This window comes from Moschus berezovskii, chromosome 12 (assembly GCF_049115385.1).
Source record: "Moschus berezovskii isolate FMDL1 chromosome 12, NW_MosBer_1.0, whole genome shotgun sequence".
Lineage (NCBI taxonomy): Eukaryota > Metazoa > Chordata > Mammalia > Artiodactyla > Moschidae > Moschus > Moschus berezovskii.
In genome coordinates, this window is record NC_142471.1 from 91266150 (window position 1) to 91294118 (window position 27969).

Sequence of the window (27969 nt, forward strand, 5' to 3'; positions counted from 1 at the left end):
ACATTGAAGGCAGGAAGAGAAGGGGACGACAGAGGATGAGATGGCTGGATGGCATCACCGACTCGATGGACATGAGTTTGGGTAAACTCCGGGAGTTGGTGATGGACAGGGAGGCCTGGTGTGCTGCGGTTCATGAGGTCGCAAAGAGTCGGACATGACTGAGCGACTGAAAGGAATACTAAGGATCAATCCTAAAACTTACCACACAAACCTCCAGCTTTCTTCATAAGACAGAGACCTATTTCTTACCTTATATTAATAAGATCATGTGTATAGTGCTTAAGAAAATGCCGTCCCTGATGACCATGTAAAAAGATGGATACATCTTGGAAATGTCATTTATATCTTAAATTCTTAAGACTAAATTTCTGAAAGCTAAGAACATAATATAGGAAAGTTTAATATTTTTTTAAAATTATATTTATTGAATTTGATCTTAAAAATGTGATTAAAAAAAAATCTGTGTTCTAGAGGGTTCTTATTTGAAATTTATGTATCACTTCCACAAGATATTGTGATATCTCTTAATAGTTCAAAGACTATTTCAGGCATATAATATTCAGGTACCCACTGTTTTGAAAAAGGCCAGAAAAAAAGCTTAAAGAATAACTACATTTTTCTATATAGAAGCCAGAAAAATGGCAGTGGCATAAAGATTATATTTACTAACTGCCTATTATATGCCCAACAGATTAGATGCTAAGGAGGTACAAAGAAAATGGAAAAGACAGGCAATGAACGTGGCTGGAGGTTCCCTCTTCACCCAGATCACTAACACAAGCACCGTGCCCCTACGCGTGGAACGCACAGCAGCTCCCTGAGTCCTCACAACACCAGAGCACGTGCGCCAACCACCGCGGCTCAGGGATCAGGAAGCGCAAGGCAACAGGCGGGTGGGTGGCAGAGACGCTGATTTCACAGCCACGCCACCTGCTCTTTGGAGCACAGAGCGCCAGGAAGGAAAGAAAGGACAACTTTATCAACACAGGGCTTTTCATTAGCTCTGGTCCCTCTGCTTGCAACTCAAACTCTGTGAGCAACAGATCAGAGTATCTGCTGACTCTGCACTAGCTGGGGAATGTCAGGGTGGAAAGTGCAGCGTCCCAGCAACAAGCGTGCCCGGGAAGTGAAGAGAAAAGCCGAGAGGAGGACCCGCAGCCCGGCAGATGCGGAAGCCGCCAGAACCTACGGTGGTCGCTAGCTCCCCTCCGCCTTCTAAGGTGTGCCTGCGGGTCAGCTCCTCCACACTTTCTGAAGGCTATATTCTACATTAAGAAAGGAAAGCTACATGCAGAAAGAGCTAAAAAAAAATTGTCAACAGAAACTGTAGTCCTACCTTTGGCTGTAAGGATTGAATGTCTACAGTCCTACAGGGTTTCCCCCATAAAGCATGAAAGCCAAGTCCCTACCCATAACAGATGTTGAAAAGGTGAGGTGTGTCTCTGACCTGCTCTGACGACATTACTGGGTTACTCTGTAAGTGTTTATGTCTACGACTTTCTAAAAATATATATATACACATACATATGTACACTTGATTTATATTAATAAGATAAAAACACCAAAAGATTTCATATTAAAAGTGACTACATCCAAGAGTCCTTTTCATAAGGTTTCCAAAGTTGAGATGGCAATAAAAGTACAGCTGTTAAATGTAAACTAGTCAGAGCTGTCCTTTAATTAAAAGCATGACCACTTGAAAGGCCACTTTAAAATATAAAGAATGAAAAATGAATCTGCTGAGCGTGGGATCCTTCACCCTTTCAAGGGTGCATGTCCTGCCCAATTCCTCAACTTGTCTGTGAGTTCCCCGAAGCAGGGAGGTTTGTACGTTTACCATTTGCATAATAAACAGTTTATGAACACACACTAACACAATGACTCGGGGACATCATGGCGCTAATAAGAGAAGGTTACGTATCTTCAAGAAGTGCAAGTCCCAGTGCCCTTGATGGAAAGATTCCCTATGGTTTCACACTGGCCTGAGGATTGATGTCTTCTACTTTTGAAGGTAAACGTTTGCGGGAAAGCAGCTTGGTGCAAACTGAGTGAGTTCTACAGGCATTCTGGGAATGAGAAGCACCCTACCAGGGTCTGCAGCCGCCGGCGGGGACCAGCGCTGGTCTTCCCTTCCATCAGCAAGGGTGCTGCATGCCCTCCATGGGGCCAGCACGTCAGACGCTGGGGGTGCCAAGTGAGCAGAGACCAGCCTGGTCCACAGTCCTCTGCCAGGCTGTGCAATGCCAGGGGATGCCGCAGCATCCTTGTGAGGCCAGCAGGGGGCGTTCCCACGGGGTGTGAGATGGGCAGACACACTGCTGCCAGGACCCTCGTCTCAGTCCTCGGGGCGGGCGGGCGGGCAGCCTGGGGCAGCTGAGGCCCTTGGGACACTTCATCTTTCCATGAGGGCTGCGATGGAGACCTGCCTGAGAAACTGGCCCAGAGTAGGGATTTTTCTTTTTTTCTTCCACTTTCTTTTTCCTTCTGCTAAATTCTTGGAACCCGCTGTGTAAAGGAAATCTCACAGTGAAGCTAAAAACACATAAAAGGACTTTTTTTCCCCCTCACAACTTGTGGGAGCTACTGACAAGGGTCCCTGGAATCCGGAAGCACCTGAAAAGTAGAGTTTCAAAAACACTGACCTACCCTGCCACCAGGAAGGCTGATAAGACATTTTACAAAGTCCAGCAGAGAGTTTCCTAGTTTACACTAAGGGAGGGTGGAGGAAGTCATCGTGGAGCAGGTGACCTCTGTACAGGGCCGTTCATGATGAGGAGGAAATTAGCCCGGCCTAGAAGAGGCACAGACATTCCAAGCAGATGGAAGAACGTATCGAGGCACGTGGACTCGGAGAACCACGTGCCTCCGTGGCTGGAGCACGGACAGCGCTCACAGACCCGCCAGAGCTGGAGCTCCAGAAGGTCTCTGGGGCCAGCCTGAACAAGTCAGAACTCGTTTCTGAGGACTGTCGGGAGATACGGAAAAAGTTTACAGACAGGGATCTCTGATGGTGTCAGGCTGGAGACAGGGAGATGAGTTACTGTTATACAAGTTACAGGTGCTTAAAGCAGAGAATGCAAATAACACGCTCTTCTGGAATTGCAGAAGACGAGCCGGGAGCCGTGTCGGGCACAGCACAAGGAAGCCCCCCAGACCAACCTCAGGATGGTCTCACTGGTGCAGCAGTTCTCAAAAGGGATCATGTAGCCGACCTCATGGCCGATGTTAACATCCATCTCGTCTGCCACGCGGAGGGCGAGCTGGACCGCCGTGGGCTTGTGGACCTGCGTGCACACCACGCCCCCGTGCTGGTAGTGGACGGAGAGGCAGTACTCAGCGCACCACTGCGGGACCTGAAGGGGACGAAACAGACGGGGTCAGCCCCACGAGCGCAGCGGCAAGGCCCAAGGGCTCGGCTTATACGTGGTTTTCCCTCCACCAGTGCGCTGCATGCCGTCGCGTGAAACTGAACAGCCTGTATTCATGCATCGCGTTATTACTAGAAAATAAAGTTAGGAATAAACAGCAGTTAGCACAGACTGTGAAAGTTAGACCCTCAGATGAAAAAAGGAAGATTGAAAAAAATAAAAGGCAAAGTAAAAAAAGAAAATTTTTTAACCTCAGCTGTTATGAAAAGACTAATATTTAAGATCATTATTTTCTTTCTGGTTAAAAGAAAGCACCATCAAAGATACAGCTTTTGGTACCAACTCTTATGCTTTAAGCAATGTAAATATTAAATATCATTTAGACGAAAAATAGTGGTTCAAAATTACAATATTTACATTTAAATTTATATGATCATAACAAAATAACCAGATAAGCCTACTTTAACTTTCCCTGGCAATAAAAGCTAAAATGTACTGGCATTTATCAACTAAGTATAATGAAAAAATGAGCTCAGTGAGATAACCAACTAATCTTTTCAGATTTAGAGTCAATTAAAAGATGGCCAAGTTATTTCTTTTCAAATCCTTGTACTGAAATGAATAATAGTTCAATTAATTCTATCAAGTTTATCTGTATGAGAATTATTAGAGTAGAAAGCACTGATTCACTTGTATGTGCAATCTTTTTAAAAATTTTCTTCCATGTATCAAATTTAGAACAGTATACATATATATGAATGTATATCTCACACACATATATGTGTATGCAGCCACCTTAGGGCACTGTCAATGAGTTATACTTTGTTATATGTATTTTTAAAATAAATCATTCTGAGTGCTTTTTAATAGATTCAAGGTATTTAAGAGTTTTGACATTTTTAATTATCCTCAGATTTCCTTTTTACTGGGGCTTCCCTGGTGGCTCAGAGGGTAAAGCGTCTGCCTGCAATGCAGGATACCTGGGTTTGATCCCTGGGTCAGGAAGATTCCCTGGAGAAGGAAAAGCCAACCCACTCCAGTACTCTTGCCTGGAAAATCCCATGGACGGAGAAGCCTGGTGGGCTGCAGTCCACGGGGTCGTGAAGAGTCGGACACGACTGAGCGACTTCACTTGCTGTTTACTAGGCCCACTGTGAGATTCCAGGTTTCACTACTCACTATAACTTGAAAAATAAACGTGACTTACCAGAAATCAAGTAACTGCAAAATGAACACCTGCTGTAACCTGCAGATTCCTGCTGACTGAAAGTGTAAATGCAGTTCCTCTCTTTTAAGACGGGTGTCAGCCTTGTCAATAGGCTGAAAACTAGTCAGCAATTAATGCCGGCTTTGTCTGACTCTTTGTGACTGTATAGTCCATGGAATTCCCCAGGCCAGAATACTGAGTGGAGTGGGTAGCCTTTCCCTTCTTCAGGGGTCTTCCCACCCCAGGGATCAAACCCAGGTCTCCTATACTGCAGGTGGATTCTTTACCAGCTGGGCCACCAGGGAAGCCCATGAATACTGGAGTGGGTAAGCTATCCCTTCTCCAGCAGATCTTCCCAACCCAGGGATCAAACCCAGGTCTCCCGCATTGTGGGCAGATTCTTCATCAGCTGAGCCACCAGGGAAGCCCAAGAATACTGGAGTGAGTAGCCTATCCCTTCTCCAGCAGATATTCCCAACCCAGGAATCGAACCGGGGTCTCCTGCATTGCAGGCAGATTCTTTACCAACTGAGCTATGAGGGAAGCCCTTGTTCCACGGAAGATGACATACAACACACTACTCTCAGCGGAGCTGGAATCAAGGCACAGCACAGGAAACGACAAGGCGCTCAAGTGGACTGAAGTCAGGGGTTCCAGACCTGACCTGCCACTAGCTTCTGATTTGTAAATCACGATTTCCCCAAGCTTCCGCTCCCTTTCCTGTAAAACGGGGTGAATGGATGAGAGCCACCCCTCAAAGTCTGAGCTCCTATACCACTGTCTCCACAGGGCTGCAGTGATTTCCATTTACTCCTATACACAGGTTCTGCAAGGTCAGTCTATGACAGGGTACTTCCAATGCCCTAAACATCATGCAGGCCCGGCAGTGCAATAAATATAAACCATCTGACGGTCCTCACTGTCCTTTATGCCTCCCCCACAGTACAGCAAATTATTTCACCTATGAGGCAAAGAATATCATTCAGAAATGGGACAGCTCTTCTAAGTATCAGTTAAAATAAGCAGTGGAAAGACGGGACACCCGCCTATTGGGCTTACTGTGGGGACTACTCTGCTGACACAGCCAAGCTGAGAGTTGGAGCCCAAGTTACAACTAACTGCAGAGCTCCTCTCCAGGCAGCTCTGACTGCAGACTGCGTACCGCCCCTTTCGGCAACAGTCACACATGGATGACAGCAGTGATGCAAACACAAACTGAAAGGCTCGTCGCTCAACAAAGAGGAGAGATGCACGAACTCACCTCTCCTGATTATTACAACTTCCGAGCTTCGGCAGACCTTCCGAAGCACTCTAAGCAAGCAAGGGTGCCCTGTGAAGTTTGGGGCCGTGGCAGACTCTGAGTCTCGGCTGAAAGAAATGACGGTTTGGCAAGTGCTGGAAATGTGAACATTTCATAACCTCAGGGATTTCAGGCACCGGGATTTCAGCTTCACTGGCACTCTTGCACTCTTGGCGCTCATAACAAACAGCACGCCATGCGGGGCCCCGATTCTGACTCTCCTCTGGGAGTGACGGCTTCTTTGCCCCAACAGTCCCTTCCCCTCCTCACCGGTAACGTGTGCGCCTGTCAGAGATTTCGTGTTGCTCTCCAGTTTCCTTTTGGAAGACATCCCTCCCCTCCCCTCTGGCATCTAGAACAGACTTTAGTTCTTAGCAAAAGTTGCGCAACTTTACAACCATCTTGGTAAACAAGGTAGGCAACTGTTCTAACTGGGGGAAAAAAAAACAAAACCAACCTACTTACAAATTTACCCGGGAGTTCTGGCAATAGACATCACTCACATTTATGTATGTGGTCTAGAATTTTTCCCTCCTAGAAACCAGGGCTTCAGATATTTCCATTCTGAACTCACCTAACGATTTTTGAACATTCTCTCGATCCAGTTATTTTAATCTTTGGGTGTGGCCTGCAGGATCTTCCTCTCCCAACCAGGAATTAAACCTGTGCCCCCTGCAGTGGAGGTGTGGAGTCTTAACCACTGGATGGCCAGGGAAGCCCCCTCAACCTAGCTTTAAAGGCTATTTTCTAGACTGTGTGATGTGCACACGTGTTGAAGCCCGCCTCACCCGCTCTGGCTGCACAATCAAGGCTGGAGTGGAACTGGCTCTTGGCTCATATCCCCTCCCTGCAAGCAAGTCACCGGGACCCCGGCCAGTCTGCCGCTATCAGAGCAGGTAAGAGGAGCTCTCCGAGGACCCAGAATCTAATCTAGATCAAGGCTTCACCGTCTTGGCTTCGTAACTAGAGTTCTACAAGTTGTACCAATTTGGAAAACGAAGCAGCCAAGACTCTCCATCCCCCACCCCAGGCGACAGGCACGAGGCTGGGCTGCTGGGCTCCGGGAAGCAAGGGCCAGGGTTCTAGCTGGGCCGATCCAGATCCAAACCGGGAGGATAGCGCCTAAGTCACGCTGGTGTGGCGCCTCCTGCTCCCCCCAGCCACGACGAAAGACCGCGCCCCTCCTCGGGCGGATACACGAGGAAAGGACATGAGACAAAAGGGCTCCAGGAGACCAGCACTGCTACAGTTACACCCATCCTAGTCCCAAGGCCCCAGGTCCGCCTTTAGTACCTCTGGTCCGCCCCGGGTGGCCAGTTTCTCTTCTGGGCCACCCAGGGTACAGTTGTGCTGAGGTCCCAGCCACTCACTTTCACTGAAGCACGAGTCAAGGAACCCAGAGTCGAAAGGAACCGTGTTATCATTGTTCAGTTGCTAAGTCGTCTCCCGCCTCTTTGTGACCCTGTGGACTGTAGCCCGCCAGATGCCTCTGTCCATGGAATTCTCCAGGCAAGAATACTGCAGTGGATTGCCATTTCCTCCTCCAGAGGGATCTTCCCAACCCAGGGATCAAATCCGTGTCTCCTGCATTGCAGGCAGATTCTTTACCACTGAGCCACCTGGGAAGCCTGAAAGGAATTTTAAGGACCAGCAATTCACCCCAAGGCATGAATCACTACAACATTCTTGCAAGCTGTCTAACCTGCCCACATGAACCAGGAAGGCAGAACACACTCCTGAGAGAGGGTCCCCTTCTGGAATAAATGTCACACAACCCTGGATACCATAATCTGTACACATCTTGAGTGAACACAGGTAGACTCTGCCAGCAGAAAACGGGGGTAAGTTACAGGTGTTAAAAGGTGAAGTTGTTAAAAGTGAACATGTTTTATAGCATCCAGCTTCTTAATTTAGGCTAAATCTCAGGTATGTCCTGCTTATTCAGCTCACTAACCCATCCAAGTCATGAGAAATTTCAGGACAAGTAAAATAAGACAGCTCCAAAAATATTTCACTCTCTTTCAGGCTTTTTCATAAACTTTCTCCAAAAAAAGGTAATAAGAAAAGCTCTCTAAACGCATGAAAAGTTGTCCTCTTTTCCACAGGGCAGTCACTACATAGCCTTCCATCCCACCTGAACCAAAGAGAGATGGAATTTTTAAGATCCAGCAGAACACCCATGGTCCTCTTTGAAAGGTTTGGGGCTAAAGTCAGCCTTTTCTTTGAAAGGTTTTAAAATGCTGAGGAAAAAGAAAACAGTCCTGAATGCTCTTTTTTAAAAAATTACCAAGTTGTTTCCATAATTAAGAAGACAGCCGATGCTTTCATTATTTAAACTGGTTTAGAAGAGGCCCACGGTCTCATTTGACTACTACTTTTGATTTCTCCCACTCTGCAAATACATACTGCCTTCACACCTAACAGAAATAAGCATGATCTATTAAAATGATCAAGAAGTTAAAGATGACAAGAGAAACCATGGCTAGGTATTTACATATTACAGGATAACAATTCTTGCCCTTTAAAAGCACACATTCTAAAAGAAAACTCAAGTATAGATAAAATTTTCTTTTGAACGATTGTGTAGGTTAGTAGTTCTGAAGCTAAATTTTGTTCTAAGACTGACCAGGCAATTGTGAGTAACGAGTGCTCAGTCTCTCACAGGGAAGTTACAGATACAGAAATGGGGAAGGCCCGGATGAGCGCCGGACAGCTGAACTGGGATAAGAAGCGTCAGGAAAAGAGAGAGACAGAAATACAGATAAAACACGAGTGTGGGAAGGGAAAGAAAAAGGAGAAGTAAAGAGAGACAGAAAGAGAGCAGTCAAAAGGGCGAGAGTGAGGAGGAGAGACAGCTTCGGAGCTGGAGAGACGGAGAGGTGTGTGCACGCAGCACACGTGTTAGTGTCCTCACTGCTCACTAGAGACACGGAGAGGTGTGTGCACACGCAGCACACGTGTTAGTGTCCTCACTGCTCACTAGAGACACGGAGAGGTGTGTGCACACGCAGCACACGTGTTAGTGTCCTCACTGCTCCCTAGAGACACGGAGAGGTGTGTGCACGCAGCACACGTGTTAGTGTCCTCACTGCTCACTAGAGACACGGAGAGGTGTGTGCACACGCAGCACACGTGTTAGTGTCCTCACTGCTCACTAGAGACACGGAGAGGTGTGTGCACGCAGCACACGTGTTAGTGTCCTCACTGCTCACTAGAGACACGGAGAGGTGTGTGCACACGCAGCACACGTGTTAGTGTCCTCACTGCTCACTAGAGACACGGAGAGGTGTGTGCACGCAGCACACGTGTTAGTGTCCTCACTGCTCACTAGAGACACGGAGAGGTGTGTGCACACGCAGCACACGTGTTAGTGTCCTCACTGCTCACTAGAGACACGGAGAGGTGTGTGCACGCAGCACACGTGTTAGTGTCCTCACTGCTCAGAGAGACGGAGAGGTGTGTGCACACGCAGCACACGTGTTAGTGTCCTCACTGCTCACTAGAGACACGGAGAGGTGTGTGCACACGCAGCACACGTGTTAGTGTCCTCACTGCTCACTAGAGACACGGAGAGGTGTGTGCACACGCAGCACACGTGTTAGTGTCCTCACTGCTCACTAGAGACACGGAGAGGTGTGTGCACGCAGCACACGTGTTAGTGTCCTCACTGCTCAGAGAGACGGAGAGGTGTGTGCACGCAGCACACGTGTTAGTGTCCTCACTGCTCACTAGAGATGCAGAGGTGTGTGCACACGCAGCACACGTGTTAGTGTCCTCACTGCTCACTAGAGACACGGAGAGGTGTGTGCACGCAGCACACGTGTTAGTGTCCTCACTGCTCAGAGAGACGGAGAGGTGTGTGCACGCAGCACACGTGTTAGTGTCCTCACTGCTCACTAGAGACACGGAGAGGTGTGTGCACGCAGCACACGTGTTAGTGTCCTCACTGCTCAGAGAGACGGAGAGGTGTGTGCACACGCAGCACACGTGTTAGTGTCCTCACTGCTCACTAGAGACACGGAGAGGTGTGTGCACACGCAGCACACGTGTTAGTGTCCTCACTGCTCACTAGAGACACGGAGAGGTGTGTGCACACGCAGCACACGTGTTAGTGTCCTCACTGCTCACTAGAGACACGGAGAGGTGTGTGCACGCAGCACACGTGTTAGTGTCCTCACTGCTCAGAGAGACGGAGAGGTGTGTGCACGCAGCACACGTGTTAGTGTCCTCACTGCTCACTAGAGATGCAGAGGTGTGTGCACACGCAGCACACGTGTTAGTGTCCTCACTGCTCACTAGAGACACGGAGAGGTGTGTGCACGCAGCACACGTGTTAGTGTCCTCACTGCTCAGAGAGACGGAGAGGTGTGTGCACGCAGCACACGTGTTAGTGTCCTCGCTGCTCACTAGAGATGCAGAGGTGTGTGCACGCAGCACACGTGTTAGTGTCCTCACTGCTCACTAGAGACACGGAGAGGTGTGTGCACGCAGCACACGTGTTAGTGTCCTCACTGCTCACTAGAGACACGGAGAGGTGTGTGCACGCAGCACACGTGTTAGTGTCCTCACTGCTCACTAGAGACACGGAGAGGTGTGTGCACGCAGCACACGTGTTAGTGTCCTCACTGCTCACTAGAGACACGGAGAGGTGTGTGCACACGCAGCACACGTGTTAGTGTCCTCACTGCTCACTAGAGACACGGAGAGGTGTGTGCACACGCAGCACATGTGTTAGTGTCCTCACTGCTCACTAGAGATGCAGAGGTGTGTGCACACGCAGCACATGTGTTAGTGTCCTCACTGCTCACTAGAGATGCAGAGGTGTGTGCACACGCAGCACACGTGTTAGTGTCCTCACTGCTCACTAGAGACACGGAGAGGTGTGTGCACGCAGCACACGTGTTAGTGTCCTCACTGCTCACTAGAGACACGGAGAGGTGTGTGCACGCAGCACACGTGTTAGTGTCCTCACTGCTCACTAGAGACACGGAGAGGTGTGTGCACGCAGCACACGTGTTAGTGTCCTCACTGCTCACTAGAGATGCAGAGGTGTGTGCACACGCAGCACACGTGTTAGTGTCCTCACTGCTCACTAGAGACACGGAGAGGTGTGTGCACGCAGCACACGTGTTAGTGTCCTCACTGCTCACTAGAGACACGGAGAGGTGTGTGCACGCAGCACACGTGTTAGTGTCCTCACTGCTCACTAGAGACACGGAGAGGTGTGTGCACGCAGCACACGTGTTAGTGTCCTCACTGCTCAGAGAGACGGAGAGGTGTGTGCACGCAGCACACGTGTTAGTGTCCTCACTGCTCACTAGAGATGCAGAGGTGTGTGCACACGCAGCACACGTGTTAGTGTCCTCACTGCTCACTAGAGACACGGAGAGGTGTGTGCACGCAGCACACGTGTTAGTGTCCTCACTGCTCAGAGAGACGGAGAGGTGTGTGCATGCAGCACACGTGTTAGTGTCCTCACTGCTCACTAGAGATGCAGAGGTGTGTGCACACGCAGCACACGTGTTAGTGTCCTCATTGCTCACTAGAGACACGGAGAGGTGTGTGCACGCAGCACACGTGTTAGTGTCCTCACTGCTCAGAGAGACGGAGAGGTGTGTGCACGCAGCACACGTGTTAGTGTCCTCACTGCTCACTAGAGACACGGAGAGGTGTGTGCACGCAGCACACGTGTTAGTGTCCTCACTGCTCACTAGAGACACGGAGAGGTGTGTGCACACGCAGCACACGTGTTAGTGTCCTCACTGCTCACTAGAGATGCAGAGGTGTGTGCACACGCAGCACACGTGTTAGTGTCCTCACTGCTCACTAGAGACACGGAGAGGTGTGTGCACGCAGCACACGTGTTAGTGTCCTCACTGCTCACTAGAGACACGGAGAGGTGTGTGCACGCAGCACACGTGTTAGTGTCCTCACTGCTCACTAGAGACACGGAGAGGTGTGTGCACGCAGCACACGTGTTAGTGTCCTCACTGCTCACTAGAGACACGGAGAGGTGTGTGCACACGCAGCACACGTGTTAGTGTCCTCACTGCTCACTAGAGACACGGAGAGGTGTGTGCACACGCAGCACACGTGTTAGTGTCCTCACTGCTCACTAGAGATGCAGAGGTGTGTGCACACGCAGCACACGTGTTAGTGTCCTCACTGCTCACTAGAGACACGGAGAGGTGTGTGCACGCAGCACACGTGTTAGTGTCCTCACTGCTCACTAGAGACACGGAGAGGTGTGTGCACGCAGCACACGTGTTAGTGTCCTCACTGCTCACTAGAGACACGGAGAGGTGTGTGCACGCAGCACACGTGTTAGTGTCCTCACTGCTCACTAGAGATGCAGAGGTGTGTGCACACGCAGCACACGTGTTAGTGTCCTCACTGCTCACTAGAGACACGGAGAGGTGTGTGCACGCAGCACACGTGTTAGTGTCCTCACTGCTCACTAGAGACACGGAGAGGTGTGTGCACGCAGCACACGTGTTAGTGTCCTCACTGCTCACTAGAGACACGGAGAGGTGTGTGCACACGCAGCACACGTGTTAGTGTCCTCACTGCTCACTAGAGACACGGAGAGGTGTGTGCACACGCAGCACACGTGTTAGTGTCCTCACTGCTCACTAGAGATGCAGAGGTGTGTGCACACGCAGCACACGTGTTAGTGTCCTCACTGCTCACTAGAGACACGGAGAGGTGTGTGCACGCAGCACACGTGTTAGTGTCCTCACTGCTCAGAGAGACGGAGAGGTGTGTGCACACGCAGCACACGTGTTAGTGTCCTCACTGCTCACTAGAGACACGGAGAGGTGTGTGCACACGCAGCACACGTGTTAGTGTCCTCACTGCTCACTAGAGACACGGAGAGGTGTGTGCACACGCAGCACACGTGTTAGTGTCCTCACTGCTCACTAGAGACACGGAGAGGTGTGTGCACGCAGCACACGTGTTAGTGTCCTCACTGCTCACTAGAGACACGGAGAGGTGTGTGCACGCAGCACACGTGTTAGTGTCCTCACTGCTCACTAGAGATGCAGAGGTGTGTGCACACGCAGCACACGTGTTAGTGTCCTCACTGCTCACTAGAGACACGGAGAGGTGTGTGCACGCAGCACACGTGTTAGTGTCCTCACTGCTCAGAGAGACGGAGAGGTGTGTGCACGCAGCACACGTGTTAGTGTCCTCACTGCTCACTAGAGATGCAGAGGTGTGTGCACACGCAGCACACGTGTTAGTGTCCTCACTGCTCACTAGAGACACGGAGAGGTGTGTGCACGCAGCACACGTGTTAGTGTCCTCACTGCTCAGAGAGACGGAGAGGTGTGTGCACGCAGCACACGTGTTAGTGTCCTCACTGCTCACTAGAGACACGGAGAGGTGTGTGCACGCAGCACACGTGTTAGTGTCCTCACTGCTCACTAGAGACACGGAGAGGTGTGTGCACGCAGCACACGTGTTAGTGTCCTCACTGCTCACTAGAGACACGGAGAGGTGTGTGCACGCAGCACACGTGTTAGTGTCCTCACTGCTCACTAGAGACACGGAGAGGTGTGTGCACACGCAGCACACGTGTTAGTGTCCTCACTGCTCACTAGAGACACGGAGAGGTGTGTGCACACGCAGCACACGTGTTAGTGTCCTCACTGCTCACTAGAGATGCAGAGGTGTGTGCACACGCAGCACACGTGTTAGTGTCCTCACTGCTCACTAGAGACACGGAGAGGTGTGTGCACGCAGCACACGTGTTAGTGTCCTCACTGCTCACTAGAGACACGGAGAGGTGTGTGCACGCAGCACACGTGTTAGTGTCCTCACTGCTCACTAGAGACACGGAGAGGTGTGTGCACGCAGCACACGTGTTAGTGTCCTCACTGCTCACTAGAGATGCAGAGGTGTGTGCACACGCAGCACACGTGTTAGTGTCCTCACTGCTCACTAGAGACACGGAGAGGTGTGTGCACGCAGCACACGTGTTAGTGTCCTCACTGCTCACTAGAGACACGGAGAGGTGTGTGCACGCAGCACACGTGTTAGTGTCCTCACTGCTCACTAGAGACACGGAGAGGTGTGTGCACACGCAGCACACGTGTTAGTGTCCTCACTGCTCACTAGAGACACGGAGAGGTGTGTGCACACGCAGCACACGTGTTAGTGTCCTCACTGCTCACTAGAGATGCAGAGGTGTGTGCACACGCAGCACACGTGTTAGTGTCCTCACTGCTCACTAGAGATGCAGAGGTGTGTGCACACGCAGCACACGTGTTAGTGTCCTCACTGCTCACTAGAGACACGGAGAGGTGTGTGCACGCAGCACACGTGTTAGTGTCCTCACTGCTCACTAGAGACACGGAGAGGTGTGTGCACGCAGCACACGTGTTAGTGTCCTCACTGCTCACTAGAGATGCAGAGGTGTGTGCACACGCAGCACACGTGTTAGTGTCCTCACTGCTCACTAGAGACACGGAGAGGTGTGTGCACGCAGCACACGTGTTAGTGGCCTCACTGCTCACTAGAGATGCAGAGGTGTGTGCACACGCAGCACACGTGTTAGTGGCCTCACTGCTCACTGAGAGGGCTTGGGAGCAATGATAAGCCAACAGCAACCCGCTGCTGACACGGCTTCCCTTATGGCTCAGCTGGTAAAGAATCCGCCAGCAATGCGGGAGACCTGCGTTCGAAAGATCCCCGGAAGAAGGGAAAGGCTACCCACTCCAGTATTCTGGCTCGAGAATACATTCCATGGGGTTGCAAAGTCAGGTATGACTGAGCCACTTTCACTTCACTTCACTTGACTTGGTTTTTAAATATAATTCTCCACTAAAAGGAACCACCATGGCTCTTCGGGGAAAATGGCTTTTTCTAAGACTGGAACAAGGAACATACTAGATGAGCCTGTAACACTTTCCTGGGCCAGAAAGCAGAGGTATGCGCAGAGAATGATGTCAAAAGGACACAGAAGTCCTCCTGAAGGAACACGGGCCACATTAGGAACAGTTTGAGCAACAAAATAAATGGGCTTCATAATCAACTATCACCCACAGAATAAGAACTCATGAGTCCACACGGACATAAATAAATGAATAAATAAATAATGAAGGGGAAGAAGCTCAATTTTACAGAAGAATTTGAAACACTGAATGTAGATGGAATCTCAGAAAAGTCACCATTTGGTTACTACCATGTAATAATGTCAAAGGTAAGAATCATGCCAGGACGCTGAAATTGGTAGGTGGATGTGTGATGAGCAGCAGACTATACATGGTCTCCAAGTATCTCCTCATATCCCTCATATATTTTAAATGATAGGGGGAAAACCGCAACTTTACAAAAGACATCAGGACAGTCACCACCTTGTCACGTTACCAGATTTGACATCACTGCTGCTGCTGCTGCTAAGTCACTTCAGTCATGTCCGGCTCTGTGCGACCCCATAGACGGCAGCCCACCAGGCTCCCCTGTCCCTGGGAAAACTCTTCTGTCCCCTGCTATGAGGTCCTGAGGAAGACACATGGCACTACTGTGCTCTTCCCGCCACAAATGCAGAACTGGAGCCTCACCCAATGGAAACAGCAGACAGATCCAAACTGAGGGATGTTGTGCAAAACACCTACTGCCTTGTGCTTTGCAGAAATGTCGTGGTTGCGAAGGACAAGGAAGGACTGAGAAGCTGCTTCGGCTCAAAGGTGCTTAAGGAGAAAGGGCAAGGCGACGCAGTGCGACTGTGGGCTGGGTTCTGAGCTGGAGTTTTTTTTAATTACAAAGGTCCTTAGTGGGAAAACTGATGACATTTGAAATATTACAAGTTAGATTCAGTACTTATATTGTGGCTAACCCTGCTTTTAGTAGGTACTGATTATGGATGTGAGAGTTGGACTGTGAAGAATGCTGATCGCCGAAGAATCGATGCTTTTGAACTGTGGTGTTGGAGAAGACTCCTGAGAGTCCCTTGGACTGCAAGGAGATCCAACCAGTCCATTCTAAAGGAGATCAGTCCTGGGTGTTCATTGGAAGGACTGATGCTGAAGCTGAAACTCCAATACTTTGGCCACCTCATGCGACGAGTTGACTCACTGGAAAAGACTCTGATGCTGGGAAAGGTTGGGGGCGGGAGGAGAAGGGGACGACAGAGAATGAGATGGCTGGATGGCATCACCGACTCTGTGGACATGAGTTTGAGTGACCTCCGGGAGTTGGTGATGGACAGGGAGGCCTGGCGTGCTGTGATTCATGGGGTCGCGGAGAGTGGGACACGACTGAGCGACTGAACTGAACTGAACTGATGAAGTATTCCAGGGACGGGGGAGCCTGGTGGGCTTCTGTCTATGGGGTCACACAGAGTCGGACACGACTGAAGTGACTTAGCAGCAGCAGCAGCAGCTGAAGTATTTGGAAGTAAAGGGTATCATATTGTCAACTTACTCTTGAAAGGCTCAGAATAAAAACGTATGTGTGTATGGAGAGAGAGAACGATGAAGCAAATCTGGTAAAATGTTAACTTTGGTGGAATCTGAGTGAACTGTATGTGGAAAATCTTTGTACCATGTTGCAACTTTGCATAAGTCTAAAATTATTGCAAAATTAAAACTCTAAATCATTTTTTAACTTGCCACTTGTCCACAGAAAGCAGGAAAATTACACTTCTTCAGTGTTCAGCATTAGCTTCTTAGGACAAACTGAAATCATTCATTGTAGCAACCAGTCATCATAACAAAGGGAAAATCATAATATACCCTTGATATTGGCAGTTACAAAGTAAAGGGGAAAAAGAACACCAGTGATTCATTTCACCCCTCTTCAAGTTTCATTTAGAACAAGGAAGGCTCAGAGGTAGTAAAACCTTGAAACAGCAAAATGTAAAGAGTTCTCAGAATGCCACGACAGTCATGTGGCATTCATTAGACAAATGATCACATCCCTCTGGGCCAGAGTTTCATCATCTGAAGAACGAAGGCGCTCTATCAGATTATTTCTGCAGTCTACTCTAATTTGTACATCATGAAAATCTGTGAATTCATTTCATAATAAAAATATTTATCACTTGCTTTATAAAATACAGCTCTCACTCAAGCCTGGAGTTCAAATATAACAACAACAAACTGGCCAATAAGTCGCCACCAACTTTCTACCTGGTTGTTTCCTCCTCTTTCCTCCCCCCCAGGCAGGAACACGGGAGTGGGTCACCATTCCCTCCTCCAGGAGATCTTCTGGCCCAAGGATCGAACCTGTGTCTCCTGCATTGCAGGCAGATTCTTTGCCACTGAGCCACCAGGGAAGCCCTCCATTGTTTCTCAGAGTTTGGAAAACAAAGATTTCCTTGTGTTTTTAACTTTTTGTAGCTTGACCAACGTCACCAACAAGCATATCCATGCATTCTGAGTATCAGACTGCCAGACCTGTAAACATGGCAGTTAATTCCAAAACTTACCGTGGGCCAGTAACCTCTCTTAAAATACAGTATGCACAACAGAATACTTTTTATTTACAACAAAGTAATTTGAATAGATTCTTCTACTAAAGAAAGTTCAGTGGTACAATAAACATGATTAATATCCACCTAAGTATTAACTTTTATTCAGCCGGCTTTCATAAAGGAAATCAGGTTAAGTAACTTATCTGATGAACCTGAATTGCTAAGGTTCTTTTCTGTTTTTTCAGTTTAGACGATTTCATTCTTACAACAGGATGCTATGCTGTGATGCTGTAACTATTTCAGTACTAAAATGGTACAACATACAAAGCCAACTATTTTTTCACAGGGGCTACTCACCTGAGAGCTCTTGCCACACTTAGCATCTCCCGAAACGATCACAATTTGACTCTGAAGCAGCTTCTCCATAAAGGAGTATTTTTCCTTCCATATTGGAAGGTCTTCTCTTTCTTTCAGAAGTTTATAGTAACGTGATGAATACGGCAAGCCATCGAAAGGGTTAAGTTCCAAGTCCTCACACGCCAGAATTCCCTCCTCATCCCCGTCACTGGAATCCAGGGACTCAGGGAAATAGCGTTTTTCAGAGGAAGAATTGGGACATTCCAGGGCTTCTGCTTCCATCTTGTCCAAGGGAGCTTAAGCCGCCGGCATTCCCCCGCAACAACCCACTGCAAACAGCCGTCTCTGTACACAAACTCAGACGTCCCAACCTGCGGGGCTGCAGGGCACGGCTCTCGCCTGCTGAGCTCCTCTGGGCTGCATCTGTGCTCTGCTGCGCTGGCCGCTCCAGCACGCTTCCGGGCCTTCAGTGATGGTCGCCAAAGTCAGACGCAAACTAAACAAGAAGGAAAGTCAGGTACACAGACATACGAGATGCTCAAAAGAAAAAGCAATAGGCATTCCAAAACAAAAGCCTGATTCTTTCTATTAACGGGTTACTCTCTGGCATTTCTGCTGTTTAAAAGGCCAGGCATAACGCAGGCTCGCTCTTCAGCTCTGGTTGGTTGCCATTTCTCCCTGGCCAGTTTGGAGCACGAGCGCACCCGGGACCTGGTTCTCTCTGCTGACCCCTGTCCCAGGTCCCCACATCTTGAATGACAGCAAGAATCGGGAGCAACAGGCGGACATTGTGAGCGTGAGGCTCCATCACGTGGTCACTAATCCCACCACAAAGGAGACGGCAGACCCTCTACAAGGGAAAACTGTTGAGGGCTTGGTGAATGTTCCCTCACACTGGCTTCAGAAAGTCTACTATTCATTTATTTAGTTTAAGAGAGTATTAAATGTTCTTTTTCATTTTACATTTGCCTGTGCTAATTTACAAAGTCCAGTGAGTGAATTTATTATTTTTTCCCATCTGAGGCTATGCCAGCTTTGGTTAATGAGGTCTTTTATTTGTTTAACTACACCAGAAATCTCAAGCATGTTTCCTGAGATTCCTGGGACTTAAGCCCTACATGTTAGATTTAAGAGGCAACAAATTACAACACTTAATTTAAATGAAGAAGAGAAAAACTGCCTAAGAAAGGGTAAAATTTACACTAGGAATGGTCTGTATGTGTCAGAGAAAGGATCCTTCCTTTTCCAATCACTGGTGGTTTTTAAAAAATTCAATCAGTATTGCTGGAAATAAGCACCTTTTCACATTAACCAAGGGAAAACTAAAAGCAAAGAAAAACTCAAGTAAAAAAGAAAGCAGAATAAAATATATTTCATGATATTTTGTCACTCAGGTCACTCTTCTTATGGCACCTCATTTATCAGAACTATTGCTTGAGATTGTCAGAGTTAGTAGTCTCAAACGGCTAGCTTCTAACCATAAGTAATAAAAACAAAACACTTCTCCACTGGTCAAGTCAGGCTCCAGGGAAACAGTCAATCACTTAAGAAACATTCTTGAGTGCCTTTCCAGGGCTTAAACTAATAAAGGAGGCACTGGTCATGCACAAAAAGATACTCCGGGGCAGGAGGAAGACTGGTACAGAACTTTTAAAAAGTCAAAGATCACAAGAGGGAGAAACTGATCTCTAGGGTGGGGAAGAGCGTTCTGGCTCTCTGAGGGCAGAGTTCTTCAAAATTCATTCTGAAAGCCACCGTTTCAAAATTACAATGGAACTGTCAAGGTGTGATAATACAAATGTAACGCGCATTAACTCCACAATTCCACACTGAGACCAGCCCCACAGAAGAGCTCCAAAAGCAGACTGCCTGAGGTCACAGGACAAGCTGCCTGCGACGGTGCCGGACAATCAGAAACCTCCACTGCTTAAGAGAAGTTAACTCTCAGTTTTATGTTCAGCTTTTGTTTTGTTCTGATTAGAATCCCTCCCAAGGGATCTCATCTTACATGTAAATTAAGTTACTGCTACTATGGCTGATGATTGCCTTAGGTACTATTTCTGAATTGTTTTGAGTCGCTCAGTCATGTCTGACTCTTTGCCACCCCATGGTTGCAAACTGTTTTATCTTTAAAAACAAAGCAGCACCATTACTATTGCCAAACATGTGTCCCTGAAACGCTTCTCTTACAGGGCTCCCTAAAAGTATAATCATTGTATAATTAAAGTCTTACTTAGAAAGCACTGACCACGTTGAGTCCTTGGGAAACAGTCACATTTTCTGAATAGGCATCTTTCTAGAAGAAAGCTAAGACTGACCTAGCCTCTTTTTACACAAACCACGTGTACAGATACACATCACCTACTTATCTGTTCTGGTGATCCAGAGATGACCCATGGAGCGGTGGACTCTACTTCCTCTCCCTGTGAATCTGAGCTGGCCCCATGACTCGCTGTGACCACAGGAAAGAAGTAAAGTGATGCTGGACTACTTCTGAGGCACTCAATTGCTTGAAAACACTCTCCCTTGGAGGCAGCTGAGGTGGAGAAGCCACTAGGAAGAGACTGAAGCTTGGCGTCTGCTGACAGAAGGCACAGCTCGCCAACCACGTGGGTGAGTGGTGGAAGGCGCCCCACCCCGGCACGGCCTGCAGATGACCACAGGCCTGGCCGACAGGACGTCTGCACAAGGAGAGGTCACGGGAGCCCAGTCACCTGGAGAACCACGGGACGGACCACCAAGTTCCAGAAGTAGAAAACCTGACTTCTGCCAGCTAAACAGAGCATATTCGGGATTTAACTTTTTCCTCATGACTCAAGGTCCAATGGAGAAGACTCTTGAGAGCCCACTGGACTGCAAGGAGATCCAACCAGTCCATCCTAAAGGAAATCAGTCCTAGGTGTTCAATCGAAGGACTGATGTTGAAGCTGAAACTCCAATACTTTGGTCACCTGACGCAAAGAACTGACCCATTGGTAAAGCCCCTGATGCTGCGAAAGATTGAAGGCGGGAGGAGAAGGGGACGACAGAGGATGAGATGGTTGGATGGCATCACCGACTCGATGGACATGAGTTTGAGTGAACTCCGGGAGTTGGTGATGGACAGGGAGGCCTGGCGTGCTGTGGTCCATGGGGTCACGAAGAGTTGGACAAAACTGAGCGACTGAACTGAGCAAGGGCACCAATGCACTGGTTCCTGTAACAGAATGAGGTTTCCAGATTTCCCTGAAGTGACGGGGGTCAGAGGCCAGACTGCGGTCACAGAGCCCTCCCTCCCCGGGGATGTGGCCCCCACATCACATGGTCGCGCTTCGCTGGTGAGGCTCCCATCTGCTTCTCTAACCTGCTCTCTTTCACGGTGCTTAGAACCAGTCAGCCTTGTTGGACAGAAAGGCCTGTGAAGGCTGAGTCCACAAAGGGCTCCATCCTGACCCCAGCGAGTCTGAAGGGTAAAGCGATGAAGCCTGCGACACCTATTTGCAGCTCTCTCGGGACCTGTTTTTCTTTCTTTCGGTCTGTATTTATTTGGGCTTCCCTGATAGCTCAGTTGGTAAAGAATCCACCTGCAATGCAGGAGAACCTGGTTTGATTCCTGGATCAGGAAGATCCCCTGAAGAAGGGAAAGGCTACCCACTCCAGTATTCTTGGGCTTCCTTTGTGGCTCAGCTGGTAAAGAATCCGCCTGCAATGCAGGAGACCTGGGTTCGATCCCTGGGTCAGGAAGATCCCCTGGAGAAGGGAAAGGCTACCCACTCCAGTATTTTGGCCTGGAGAATTCCAGGGACTGTATAGTCCATGGGACCGCAATGAGTCAAACATGACTGAGCGACTTTCACTTTATCGATTTAATTGGAGGATAACAGGCTTTACAACGTTGTGCTTCTGCTGTACAAGAACACGAGTCAGCTGTAAGCATACGTATGTCCCTTCCCTCTGAGACCCCCCCAGCTCCTCAGCCCATCCCTTAGTCGTCACAGAGCATCAGGCTGGGCTTCCTGCGCTATACAGCAGCTTCCCACTGGCTGTTTTACACAGGCGGTGTATAAGTGTCAAGGCTACTCTTTTGATTTGTCCCACTCTCTCCTTCCCCTGCTGTGTCCACAAGACCCTTTTACTGTCCTATAGACTGAGTTCCCGATTTGGAGGGGCGAGTGGCTGAGTTTTGAGTCCATGCTGGAATGCTGGAACACACAAAAAGTCCAAAAAGTCCAGTCCAACGCTGGAACACTAACGCAAACTCAGCAAATGTACTCGACACATTCACTCAGGTTTTCACAGGTGTCCTCTAGCTCTAGGTTTATGACAGACTTCCTAAGGTCAAGATCCACTTCTGAGTCATCTCTGCAGAGTCTACAACATAACTAATATAGGCCTTTGCAAAGATTATGTGACCAATACATATTAGCTGAAATAATAAACAATATACTCGTGAACCATGACGACAAGGTTTAGAACAAAGGAAGGTTAATGAGGCATTACCAGTGAGTAATGAGTGTCCTCAGGATAGAGGGCTGTTATTTCTTTGGAGAACAGGGTTGTTAGTTCCATGTTCCACACCAACTCTATTCAAAGTGCTTGTGACAAGATAAGGAGCTTGCACTGCAGTGTAAATTAACTGGCTGCTTCCTTCCCTGAAAAAGCCTTGCTATTACCCTGAACAGTATGATTAGGGCCCCAGTGTATTTACATTCTGGCACCAGCTCCTAATCTCACTGCAAACCAGTAAGAGTCTGTGGACTGACACTGGTCTGCACACTGCACTTTGAAAACAAAGGTCCTATCCAACCACCAAACTGGACTAGTACTAACGACAGCAATAATGACAATGAGGATGATTCTACCAATTAGCCTTTACGGAGGGCTTACTGGGCGCCAGACGCTGTAAGTACTTAAGCACTTTATATGGATTATTTCATTTAAACTCTGAAGGACTCCATGAGGGTTTACTTTATTATGTTCATTTTTTTAATGAGGAAATTTAAGCCTTCAGAAGCTTAGTTAATTCACTCAGCTTCGAGCTGCTCAGCTGGGGTAGAGCAGGTGCTGAAGTCCTGCAGTCTGCTCTCAGCTTCACCCCAGATATGTGTCCCAGGTGCGGGTCCAGAATGTGCTCAACCATGTCGCACTGCACTGCTTCCTGACCGCGTTAAAGAGCTACAGCAGGCTGCCGCTGCAACACTGTGGGGCAGAGAACCACTCGATATTACAGGAGGCATCAGGCAGGGTGGCCGAGAAAACATACCGTACAACAACAGTTCTTTCACAGAAAGGAAAACGCAGTTGTAATCACCCATATTGAGAGACGCGGTCAAACGTCTAATATGAAAACTTTATTTTCCAGGCATATTCTGTTTTAACCAAAAACAATGGACATAACTGGACTTTTAAGGAGATTACTCCTTTGCTTTCCTTTGCTTGAATTGGCTCAGGGCTCCCAAAAAGCACATCCTATGATGACACTACCCTTATGGCAGAAAGTGAAGAGGAACTCAAAAGCCTCTTGATGAAAGTGAAAGAGGAGAGTGAAAAGGTTGGCTTGAAGCTCAACATTCAGAAAACAAAGATCATGGCATCTGGTCCCATCACTTCATGGGAAATAGATGGAAAAACAGTGGAAACAGTGTCAGACTTTGTTTTTTTGGGCTCCAAAATCACTGCAGATGCTAATTGCAGCCATGAAATTAAAAGACGCTTGCTCCTTGGAAGGAAAGTTATGACCAACCTTGATAGTATATTAAAAAGCAGAGACATTACTTTGCCAACCAAGGTCCGTCTAGTCAAGGCAATGGTTTTTCCCGTGGTCATGTATGGATGTGAGAGTTGGACTGTGAAGAAGGCTGATCGCCGAAGAATCGATGCTTTTGAACTGCGGTGTTGGAGAAGACTCTTGAGAGTCCCTTATACTGCAAGGAGATCCAACCAGTCCATTCTAAAGGAGATCAATCCTGGATGTTCATTGGAGGGACTGATGCTAAAGCTGAAACTCCAATACTTTGGCCACCTCATGCGACGAGTTGACTCACTGGAAAAGACTCTGATGCTGGGAAAGGTTGGGGGCGGGAGGAGAAGGGGACGACGGAGAATGAGATGGCTGGATGGCATCACCGACTCTGTGGACATGAGTTTGAGTGTACTCCGGGAGTTGGTGATGGACAGGGAGGCCTGGCGTGCTGTGATTCATGGGGTCGCGGAGAGTCGGACACGACTGAGCGACTGAACTGAACTGAACTGAACTGACTGTACACTGTCAACCTGCTTATTTAACTTCTATGCAGAGTACAGCATGTGAAGTACTCTGGAGGGGCTGGAGGAAGCACAAGCTGGAATCAAGATTGCTGGGAGAAACATCAATAACCTCAGAAACCAGATGACACCAGCCTTACAGCAGAAAGTGAAGACGAATTCAAGAGCCTCTTGATGAAAGTGAAAGAGGAGAGTGAAAAAGCTGGCTTAAAACTCAACATTGAAAAACCGAAGGACATGGCATCAGGTCCAATCACGTCATGGCAAACAGTCGGGGAAACAATGGAAACAGTGACAGACTTTTATTTTCTTGGGCTCCAAAATCACTGTGGACGATGACTGCAGCCATGAAATTAAGATGCTTACTCCTTGGAAGAAAAGCTATGACAGACCTAGACAGCATATTAAAAAGCAGAGACATTACTTTGTTGACAAAGGTCTGCACAGTCAAAGCTATGGTTTTTCCAGTAGTCATGCAGAGATGTGAGAGCTGAAAAATAAAAAAGGCTGAGCACCAAAAAACTGATGCTTTTGAACTGTGATATTGGAGAAGATTCCTGAGAGTCCCTTGAACAGCAAAGAGATCAAACCAGTCAGTCCTAAAGGAAACAACCCTGAATATTCATTGGAAGGACCGATGCTGAAGTTGAAGCTCCAATACTTTGGCCACCTGATGCGAAGAGCTGACTCATCAGAAAAGACCCTGATGCTGGGAAAGATTGAAGGTGGGAGGAGAAGGGGACGACAGAGGATGAGATGGTTGGATGGCATCATTGACTCAATGGACATGAGTTTGAGTAAGCTCTGGGAGTTGGTGATGGACAGGGAAGCCTGGCGCGCTGCAGTCCATGGGGTTGTAAAAAGTTGGACACAACTAAGCGACTGAACAACACTGGTGTCTAGTGGAAGAGTGTGGCGGGAGACAGTCCATGGGGTTGAAGAGAGTCAGACACAACCAAGCGATGTCTCAATAATAACAATAATATACCTAACACAGCGTGAATATCAATCCTGCACAATGTTTTTCAAGAATCCTACATTCTACTGGCAATTTGCACATAAACACTTCCCAAGCTCAATCAATGTTTGTGTATCATAGTAACATATTACTCCCTACATGTAAGTCTATAAATCAAGGGTTTTGTTAGAATTTCAAATGGCTTGGCCACTCAGTGCTTTTCAACACTATTTTGATGATTATTTTTACTGAATAATATTCTAAAAACTAACATTTGAGTAAAAGCAAAGTTAATAAAGTATGCTAAAATATTAATTTGACTTATTTATGCGGTCTAGTTAGATATGTGAACAAATGCGTGAGCCAATCAAAGTTGAAAACTAAAAATAGGCTATTGACAGTCTCCCTAAGGAATTCACTGTATTTATTTTACCTACAACATACCCAAAATGAACTTTCATACAACTTCTTTATCAAAGACAGTATTGCTTGGGGTGTTATCATACCTCCTGAAGTTATATTTTACTTGAATTGTTGCTCTAAATGGAGATTGTGAAAAACAAAAAATACAAGGAACCTTTTTCACAAAGTATGTGTGTGTATATGTGTGTTCAGTCAGTGGTGTCTGACTCTGCGATCCCATGGACTGCAGCCTGCCAGGCTCCTCTGTCCGTGGAATTCTCCAGGCAAGAACACTGGAGTGGGCTGCCATTTCCTCCTCCATGCTAACAAAGTAACGGGTAGCCATTCTGCACCAACCTTATTAAAACAAGAATTAGTCGATAAACCACATTGTGCACGCTAAGGCAGGTGGAGGAAAACAGAATCATTTCAGGGAGTGCCAACACACGAGCCTGGAAGAGCAGGGGTTCTGTTAATCTCTCCAGATTTTCTGGTCCCTCCTTTCTAGTTTCTGTGCCCCAGTTTTATCCCAACCCTCTTCTCACTGCACGTAACCACCCCGGAGAATCTCACTCACATTTTAACTTCGATCACTGAGTGCTTCCCGCGAGTTTCCATCTTCATCTCAGACTTCTTTCTACAGTTCCAGACCCACACGTCCGAGGACTACTTACAGGACGTCCCAACTTAGATAACAGGCTATTTCAGGGTTAACGTTCAAAACTGAACTTTTCATCTACTCCACCTCTCACACTTCTGAGAAAGAAAAGGCTTCTTTCACTTTCCAGATTCAGCAACTGACAGAACAATGCCCGTCAGCAGGAAGTCATCCCTGGCTTCTCCCCCACCTTCACCTCCAGCATCTCCAAGGCTGCTGATTTCACCTCGCTCAGCGGCCCCTCCTCCTAATTCCCAACACCATCACCACCAGAGCCTTAGTTATCTTACCATTTCTTCACACAATTACTGCAAAATCTCCAGTTTTGCTTTTCTGCCTCTAACTGTGGCTCTCCATCAACATGACGTCATTCACAGGCTGCCAGTGATCTCTGTCAAATGCAAAACTAGTCATGTCACTGACTCAAGTGCTTTTTACTACCTTCAAGACAAAAGCCTCACTCCCGGGTTCTTTCTGACTTCATCTGTATTTGCCTCTCCAGCCTTCCAGTAAGTTCTCTCTGTTCCAGCCACAATGGACTTGTGCCCAGAGCTGGTCTCCTATCCCCTGTACCTCTGTCCAATCTCTTCCTCTGCCTGGGAGGTCCCCTTGCCCTCACTGACAATCCATCAAGTCATTTCCTAGTCCCTCCTGGAGAAGAAATCCAGGTCCCAGGAAGTACCTCACACATTACAGGTGCTCACCGAATATTTGCTGTGTGTACGCTGGAGTTAATGACAACTCTTTACATTTAATAAATTCTTTGTAATATACAAGGAATTTTCATTCATATCTATAATCACATTTGACAACCACTGCAGGTTTTATCACCCGAGTTATCAATGAGGAAATAATGGCCCCTGACTTTCCCAAGATGGAAGAGCAGGAATTAATGCAATCATCCCTGACTAAAGGCTTGTCCTCTATTATTATCCTACTTAATTATCAGGTACACACTGAAAACCCACTACAAGCTAAAAGGAATACAGAAGCAGCCTAGGTTATGGACTTAGCTCTAAAATGTTTAATCTCATCAGAGGCACAAGACCCATACACAAAATAATGAGAGAAAATTCTACAAGATAGTATAGTATATATATAAAACAGATAACCAATAGGGACCTACCATATAGACAGAGAACTATATTCAATATCTTATAATATTGAAAAGAATCTTTAAGGTAAAAGAATCTGAGAAGGAACATATATATATCTAATATATATGGCTAAATCATTGTACTATACAACTGAAACTAACATGAAACTAACACGATATCATAAATTAACTATACCTCAATAAAAAAGAATTCTAAGAAGAAAAAAGAAAGTACAGTGTAGTATAGGGCTAAGTGCCAAAGTGCGTAGTGACCCTGGGAGGAATAGAAGTACACTCAGTGGACACTCACCTATCCTGGGGGCTTCCTGGGGCTCAGAGGGTAAACATCCCTCTGCCAATGCAGGAGATGCAGAAGACGCGGGTTTGACTCCCGGGTTGGGAAGTTCCCCTGGAGAAAGGAACGAAAGCTGCTCCAGCGTTCTTGCCTGGAAAATCCCATAGATGGAGGAGCCTGGAGGGCTGCAGTCCAGGGGGTAGCAGGGTTGGACACGACTGAGTGACAGCATGAACACATGCACACTTATCCTGGAAAGGCTCTCCAGATAGGAGATGGGGGAGTGGGCAGCATGGCTCTGTAGCCAGTTACACCATGAATAATTAAAAGGGCTAAGGGAGAGGCATTTCTTAAGTCCAACAATTTGAGTGCAGACCATGACAGGTCTGGAGGACAGAAAGCAAACAGCAAAAATGGAAATACAATTGTTTTCTGCCTTTGACCAAATTCCTTCTGAGTTTCAGAAAGTAACAGAGGGAAGAGTTCCCTCACTATGGAAAAACAGAAATCCAGAAACAAAACTGAAAACTTTAAGTTTATGAAACAGAAATTCATCTGCTTTTTTTTTTTTCTTTTGAAATCATCCTACTTGAATCAAACCATGTTAACTTGCTAAGGGAATTACTTTTACTTTGAATTCTGATGTGGACAAGAGATTTAAATAAG

At 47.6% G+C, this 27969-nt stretch overlaps 1 protein-coding gene across 2 annotated transcripts in view; it reads right to left on the minus strand.

Annotated features, from left to right (window-relative positions):
- The window catches only part of DHX32 (DEAH-box helicase 32 (putative)), a 56067-nt gene that overhangs the window by 25733 nt on the left and 2365 nt on the right, over window positions 1-27969 (minus strand). Inside the window, exons 2-3 of one of the 2 annotated variants that reach the window (XM_055424415.2) lie at window positions 17652-18147; window positions 3160-3353 (exon numbers count right to left, since the gene is read on the minus strand). In XM_055424415.2, coding sequence (XP_055280390.1) covers window positions 3160-3353; window positions 17652-17933 — 476 coding nt within the window. In that variant the 5' untranslated portion in view covers window positions 17934-18147. Of the gene's footprint in view, window positions 1-3159; window positions 3354-7245; window positions 7474-17651; window positions 18148-27969 lie in introns of those variants that run through there. The other variant, XM_055424417.2, reaches the window with a different exon arrangement.